The following is an 8,154-nucleotide window of genomic DNA, read 5'->3' as shown; positions in this document are numbered from 1 at the left end:
ACTTCCGGTATAAGGCACGGACTAGAAGATTTACTCGACATTATCCTTTGGAATGCAAAATACATTTATTTTATAATAAAAATGAGCTAAAACCATACAAAGACATTAATGGCAGTAAAAGAATAAAAGAAAAGGCTTTTGCAAAGCATTTAAATTCCATGAAATTATATTTGAGTATTTCAAACTGAAATAATGCAGAATAGGACTGATTTTTTCATAGGAATTTTATCATAAAATTCTTGATATTGTTGGCTGAAATGATATTTCCCGGTCCACAGAGCCTTTGTTATGTCATTATAAAAGGAAAGTTATTTCAGGGGCAGAGAATGTCATTGCATTTCGGTGGAACATTATAAAAACATTATTTATTTATTTGTTCGCTCATTTATTTTTGCTTAAGAATAATGTACGCTGAAAAAATGCTTATAATACATTTATTTTCTTATATTATATTTATATGCTATCAGTATATCTATCTTCGCAAAAAGTTAAATATTTTTATATTTAATATATTACATATACAAAATTATATATATAATATACTATATATAGTTACATATATGTGTGTGTGGACAGTATATATATATATATATATATATATATATATGAATGAGTATATTATAAAATAAGGGTATATAAAATATTATAAAACTAGTATTTTTTATTTTGTTGTCTTTAAGGATGAAAAACATTCTCACAAAAACATAAACAGTGGTTCTGACTTTTAAGTTATATAAGGTGAAGATAAGTTCAAAGCAAATTAAAGCTGAAGTTGGTCTCTATTCAAGATAGAACTTTAGCATTGACATATTTTGTGAAACGGAGTTCTTGTAAAACCTTGGGATCATATGATGTACAGGTATTTTAAAAATGCACCTTTTCATTGCTTAATGAAAATTGTAAACCTTTAGCAGAGAAAATAAGACATCACACTTACCGAATATCACACACTGCTGTGGCATAACACTACAAATGCTAATTATTAAGCTAAAAAGCTACTTAAATGTGAATACAACTAAATCACACTATTTGTGCGAAAAAAGCAGCAAAGTGCGTTTTCATCTGTAAACTATTCACGTGGCACTAAAGCGGTACTGAAGATGTTTGGACTTCACGCAGTCTACCGTGAGAACTTTCTGGGCCTAAACGCAGGCAGCATGAGCTGATGAGCAACAGTCCTCTCCTCCGGCACGGGCGCCAGCTCCTCTGCTGAACCCCACTTCTTCATGGAGTGAAATAATGAGGTGATCTTCCTGTTCCTGCGCTCGCCGGCCTGGGTCAGGCTGTGGCACTCGCTGACTTCAGCTTGGAGAACAAACATCAAAGCAGTGTTAAGAAGAAGACCACACTGTGCATGAAATAACACGCTGGAAGGACAAATAAGGTGAAGACACACAGTCCAAAATTGATCCACGAGGCACCCCGTAGATTCAGAGAAACCACATGCTTGCGCTAATGTGGAAAACATCTTCAGTGCTGCTCTTTCCACATGTGCCACATGTCTGAATGGACTAAACACCATCATGCTGCATTGCATTTATGCATAAAAAAAAAACAAAAAAAAAAAAACAAGAATTAAGTTTGACTCACATAGCTCATGGTCTTCTAATTTTGTCTCCCGTAAATTGAGGTAATGATATGCTATGTGGCCGCTGTAGTCCCGCAAATTCTCCTTTGCTCCTGAGCACATGTTCAAATTTCAGCAATATTAAATTAAGCAACTTTAAAATAATAGAATAAAATAAAAAAAATTAAAAATTAATTAAATTAAAAAAAAAAATTTTTTTTAATAAAAATAAAATAAATAAATAAAATAAAATAAAAATAAAAATAAAGGGATAAATGCTTACCATATGTCCTGACCAGCAGGTCAAATATATGTCGATGCCCGTGCAGTGCTGCAATGTGTAAAGGTGTGTATCCCTGTGAGAATAAAATACTGAATATCACAAAAAGTGTCAAGAGCAGGTTATAATTCATCACATAATCAAAAGAATCAAATAAAAAATATTTATAAATAATATTTTTTATTAAATTCAATTCTACAAAAAATATTTAAATTAATTAAATACATAATATATTTTACATTTACAAATATTTTACATGTAGTAAAAATTGTTATGTGTTAAAATATATTTTACATTTTTTGCACGGTGACATTATTTTCATGACAATTAAGCCCATTTAATAATTAGCATTACCGTAACGCATACATATACAAACACAACACACGCATATATAAATACATGCATATGCTGTATTGAATTAAATTAAATACAAAATATATTTTACATTAACAAATATTTTACATAAATTAAAATTTGTCATGATGTATATCAGATATAAATATACTTGAGATTTTTAGTCATGTTTTTAGTCATGTCATATATTTTAGACATTATTGTCATGACAATTAAACCTATTTAATAATTGTCATTTCCGTAATATGTACATATACACACACATATATAAATATATTGCATTCAATTAAACAAAACTATTTCATTAAATAGAATTAATTAAATATTTCATTTAAATACAAAATATATTTAACATATTTGAAAATATATTTTAGATTGTTTGCCCCATGACATAATTCAGTCAAATTGCTTTGCTCTGAACCTGCTGTTGGAATACATGAAGACATTGTTTAAGGGAAGCTGTTAACATGACAGAGTTTGATTTATGAACAGACATTCTCAAACAGTGCCTGGCTTCATTTGCACAGCTGGGCACCCACATACCCTTTCACAGGAGTTATGTCAGAAGCGGACATTTCAAAACGGCACTTTCTGGCAGCTTGACACACACGTGAGAAACATTAACCCAGGCGAATATAAGGTGAGGGGTACTTACATGCTGTGAGAGAAAAGGAGACACCAAAATATGATTAGTAAATGCATTGGAGTTTAGGCATATATGGATTTGACAAAAAATGAATTGATTTATGAAGTGCGTACTGCTTTTGTATTGATGTCAGCCCCTGCTTCTGCCAACACTGTGGTCATGTCTTCTTTACCGTGTTTTGCAGCCCAGTGCAGCGCTGTCTGTAAGAGATTGAAACATTACAATACTAAAATATATATATAAATGTAAATAAGCACAAGACACATTTACATAAAATAACAATTTAAATAACATCCTCCTGTACAATGTATGACCCATGAACTCTTTATAACATGATCCGTGTCAAAAATTTGCTTTTGACATTTGACCCAGAAATGCGCAGATTCTTCTTCTATTTCTTCAAATATTACTTTCATTATATTTGTTTTTTTCTTTACTTTAATGTTTCTTTATTTTATTTATACATTAATATTTATTCTTCAAATAGTTTTTTCATTATAATATTATTTTATTTGAATATTTATTTATTCTTAAATTTATTTTTTACTTTTTCTACATTCTTTTATTGTTTTAAAAAAATGCTTTTATTGCATTTGACCTAGAAATTGTGCATAACACTTAATATTCATTCTTCAAATAACATTAATTATAATATAATTTTATTTTCATATTTATTTATCCATTCTTTCATTTATTAATTCTTATGTTTGATTACATTTAACCTAGAACTTGTGCAGAATACTAAATATTTGTTCTTGTTTTTCCATTATTATATTTATTTATTTTACTTTAACATTTCTTTTTACTTCCTTCCTTCATTCATTCACTCACTCACTCACAATTGTTTTTATCATTTATCATATTTAACCAAGGAATTGTGCAGAATCTTAAGTACTCCTTCAAATATAATTTCATCATTATAAAATTTTTATTTTAATATTTATAATTTTATTTTAATATTTTTTATTAAACTATTCATTTTTTTTATTATTTTGTATTATTTTTTCAAATAACGAAATTGGTTGAGAGGTTTGGTTTAACTTTTTTTTTTTTTTTGGTCACTACAATTCTCACACTTGCATTTATTGTTATTTCATAGTTTAAATTTAATTTTTTTAATCATTTTGAAAATGTATTTAAGCATTTTTAAAAAGAACTCATCAAATTTAATTTTTTTTTTAATTTTTAACAATTCTAAAACTTTAATCTTAAAACGGATCATTTCCCGTCTAAATCCAAAAGCTCTGCAGATTTTGAGTGTGGTCTCAGACTTGTAGGCAGCACGGTCGATCTGAATCCTCATATTGCTTGTTTGACCAGCTTGTCTGAGCTAGTCAAGCCATCTGATTCATCTTGTAATACATCATTTACACTCCGCATGTTCATTCTCTCCCACTAGGTAGATCCCCACCCCCCTAACGCCACGCTGTGGAGTGGCCCGCGGGTCCCATAGGCTGCCAGCGGGCCCCAGCTGTGCACAGAGGGTGTGGAGGGGACGGTTTCCTGCCATCTAATGGCGGTCTAATTACAAAACAACAAACCAGTGAGCCCACTGCGGGGGGAGCACAGGCCTGTCACGGGGTGCAAGATTGATGATGTTGGTATGACCCTCTGATGAAGGACCCACCCAGGAATCAGCCTGTTGACAAGGCCTGTCAAGAGGAGAAGGGGCCGCACACCACACTCAAGCTCAGATACGTACACATGCACACTGGAGCTTCTAAATGCCCTGCGCTCAAACACAAAGAATGGAGAAGATGGGAAAGCTATTGACCTCAGCCTGAGAGACACACCTCCTCTATCAGGAGGATGATGTTCGGTGGATTCTACAAGACGGCACTGGATCAAAATCAGCCACTTTATGTGGATGTACTCTGCATAATTTTTAGTGCATGTTATTCTAGAGAAAAAAAAAAAGATCAAATAACTTTTCTTCTCATTTGAACTGTTTTTCTTTCAAGAAGAGTCATGCGAGTGAGGGAAAAAAAAACATTAAATACTATCACATCTCAATTTTCATGATGAATGAAATGCATTTCTGACTTACATTATTTAACACGGAATTTTTTATTTCTGGAAAGTTTAATTGACTCGGTTTAAGTCATTTGTTCTGTTTCTGGAATGTTAAACCAAACCTCTCAAAACTCTTTAAAAAAATTGAAGGAGTAAATAAACAAACAGTTAATAAAATACAGTTCTGATCTACATTATTTAACTAAGTGTTTGTTTCACTCATTTTAATGCATTGTGAAAAATACCAAATAAATATAAGTTAAAAGTAAAAATGAGATCACTTCTTCAAGCTATATCAGCTGATATAATTTCAATTTTTAACATCAATTTGTCAAATGCTAATTCGGACTGCCAAGAGTTAAGACATTTCTACACAAAACTACACTAAAAACACAAAACAAAGATTGCAAGAATAGGATGCCACTCCTTGACTTAAACTAAATGAGCTCATGTGACAACAATATGGCATACTTGAATGCTTTTAGTGGCATAACATGGCTATGTTTGGAATAGCATATCCAAATATTGCATCCCACAATGCAACGGGCTCAAAGTGAATGTCCATTTCCAGTTTAACAACGTCCATTACTGTACAAAGGTAAGATTTCATTACTGCATCATTACTCCAGTCTTCAGTGTCACATGATCCTTCAGAAATCATTCTAATATGCTGACTCGCCGCTCAAAAAACATTTATTATTATTATCAATGCTGAAAACAGCTGTGCTTCTTAATTTTTTTTTTTTGTGGAAACTGAGATCATTTTTTTCAGGATTTTGTAACAGAAATATTTCAGAAATATTTTGTAACATTTTAAATGCTTTTACTATCACTTTTAATCAATTCGACGTGTCCCTGCTTCAATATAATAGAAATATGAATTTCTTTAAAAAAATATACAGAATGCTATGATTAGTAACTCTACCCTAATTCTGACAAAAGATATTTAATTAAATAGATATAAAATTAAAAATGCCAAATTACACTTTTTAATAACTAGACCAAACAACAATGTACTACAGTCTGAAATCTGCATATGCATACTGCGTACTATTTCATCTGTACACAGTATGCATCATATCTCCACTATTGTGTATTCTTAAGCATGTGTTCTGTACTAAGGGAGGGTCCTGTCTCCTGTAGGTGTTTCCAGTCCTGCCCACGGGACATATTGTGATAGATGAAGTCTGGTTTCACCATCAGCCGCTCTATTGTTTGGGCTGTCGCACCCTTGAGATGGATTGGCCGGCACACATGCTTGACTGACAGCGCGACAGGTCTCATGGAGGCTCGGCGTGACGGACGACGACCAACAGGATGTGACGTCTCCTACACTTGTTCCTCGGGTTCCTGTTTTGGCCTGGCGGGGAACCCTCAGCTCTCACTAACCAAATAGCACCTTTGTGACGACTACCATTGCAGCACAAAAGAGACATATTCACTGCGGCTTTTAAAGAAGAGCGATGGATAAATGATGTACTCACAAACTGGACGGAGGAAGGAGGAAGTCCGGCATACATCGGGAGAGGATGACATGGTGGAGAAAGAGAGAAAGAGAAAGAGATGAGCGCACAGGTGGATTTACATTTACACCTGAGGCCCTGATGCACGGCAAAGTTAGTTTCATTCTTTGCTTAGGGGTAAAAAGTAGTTAAAATACCTGAGAATAATGTTATCAAACAGTATTTAGGTGTGGTCATATTTATGATATTTCAGCGATTTGAAATATTGTCTACTGTCAATATTGTAGAATTTGTTCCTTCAACTTAGTTAGAGTTTGCAGGTTGTATGACGGTAAATTGAAAACATTTTACGTCCAGGTAAAGACCATTTAAAGGAATAAATTAAATAGAACACAATACGTCAATATGTTTTCTAAATCTAAATGTCCTGAATTAGAAATGCTTCAAAATTTGACAAATCAACTTCCAATGCATCTCCATTACTTTTGAATTCATTTTACAAACTAACTAACTAACTAAATAAATAAATAACTTAAGGCTTGAATAGATCTGTTTCAAAACAGTAGAATATGGAAATAAGTTTTACTGTACCCTTTTAATCACACTGTTCTTCATCAGTATTTTTGTCGTTTTCTAGTGCAAATGACTAAAGATTCTTAAATCAAGATACATTTACTTGAGAAGCAAGAACAAATATCTGCCAATGGGCTCAGAAAAAAAAAATCAACTTAATTGTGAAAACAAGTTTTCCATATTGACAGATGTTTATCCTTGTTTTAAGAATAAACTCACTTAATTTTGTAGTAAACAAGACGTTTAGGATGTTTAGATATTTGTATTGGAAAACAACAAAAAAATATTGAGCAAAATATAAATTTTTTTGCAGCGTATGCAACATGCCATGATTATGAATTTAATCATTTCTGCTCTGATTTAAGACCTTTTTAGGCCTGAATTTGTGGAAGAATGAATTAAGACTTTTTAAGACCTGCAGAAACCCTGTTGATAAACAGCGGCCATGTTGAACTAAATCATTCCCTAGTTTTAATTCATTCAAATCAAGGTAATGAATCAGAACAACAAGGCCACAATTTAATAAAACAAGGGAACAAATTCTTAATATCCACATGTCATGTGCAGGGCTCTCATGAAATGGACTCCAAACTAAATGTTTTGGTTCGGTTTTGTTCAAAATGACGTCACACCAGATAATCTTTGATTTCTCTTGAAGTGCATCAGGGCCTTTATCTTGTTTGCGGCCAGAAAGCGAGCGGTCCTGCTCGAGTGGCTCGAAGCAAAGAGAGTTTACGTTGCATCTGAGATCGTGACTGTTTATTTATGGGCTTCACTGTGAGAGCTTCAATTGGAATTTTCCCCCAAAGGAGCTTCCAACGTGTGAAAGGAAAACAGAGATAATGCGCGTTGTGTCGGGTTACGGGCTCGGGGTGATGTGTAACTTTAGCGACTGAGAGGCTAAAGGCAAAGCTTAACTACTTAAACTTAAGACTTAAACAATAGAGGTGTCAGAAAAGATCCAGGACAGCAAAAAATGAGCATCCTTGAAAAAAAAATTAAAATCCAACTTACTGACATAAATATTTGTTATTCAGAAATAACTGATGTTTTAGCTTTATGTCGTCTTTTTGATTATATTTTGTAATAAAATGCATGTTTCAAGTCACCATTGGAGTGATTCTCTTCAGTGAGATTTCATCCATTTCAGCATTTACTTTCTTTGGTGTATAAAAGTAATTATTATTCTATTTTATATATATATATACACAGTATATATATACACACACACACACATACATACATACATACATATATA

General features: G+C 32.6%; 1 protein-coding gene across 1 annotated transcript in view; it reads right to left on the bottom strand.

The window, feature by feature from the left end:
* Window positions 1-660: 660 nt before the first annotated feature.
* LOC107599543 (ankyrin repeat domain-containing protein SOWAHC-like) overlaps window positions 661-8,154 on the bottom strand; it is a 23,774-nt gene continuing 16,280 nt past the window's right edge. The window contains exons 8-13 of the mRNA XM_016291173.1: window positions 6,824-6,826; window positions 2,961-3,047; window positions 2,585-2,590; window positions 1,851-1,923; window positions 1,587-1,680; window positions 661-1,526 (exon numbers count right to left, since the gene is read on the bottom strand). Of these exons, the coding sequence (XP_016146659.1) occupies window positions 1,121-1,526; window positions 1,587-1,680; window positions 1,851-1,923; window positions 2,585-2,590; window positions 2,961-3,047; window positions 6,824-6,826 (669 nt within the window). The 3' untranslated portion in view covers window positions 661-1,120. The remainder of the gene's footprint in view (window positions 1,527-1,586; window positions 1,681-1,850; window positions 1,924-2,584; window positions 2,591-2,960; window positions 3,048-6,823; window positions 6,827-8,154) is intronic.

This window comes from Sinocyclocheilus grahami, unplaced genomic scaffold (genome assembly GCF_001515645.1).
Source record: "Sinocyclocheilus grahami isolate Dianchi unplaced genomic scaffold, SAMN03320097.WGS_v1.1 scaffold13.1, whole genome shotgun sequence".
Classification (NCBI taxonomy): domain Eukaryota; kingdom Metazoa; phylum Chordata; class Actinopteri; order Cypriniformes; family Cyprinidae; genus Sinocyclocheilus; species Sinocyclocheilus grahami.
Note: the sequence above shows the minus strand (reverse complement) of the source record. Positions and strands in the feature narration are given on the sequence as shown.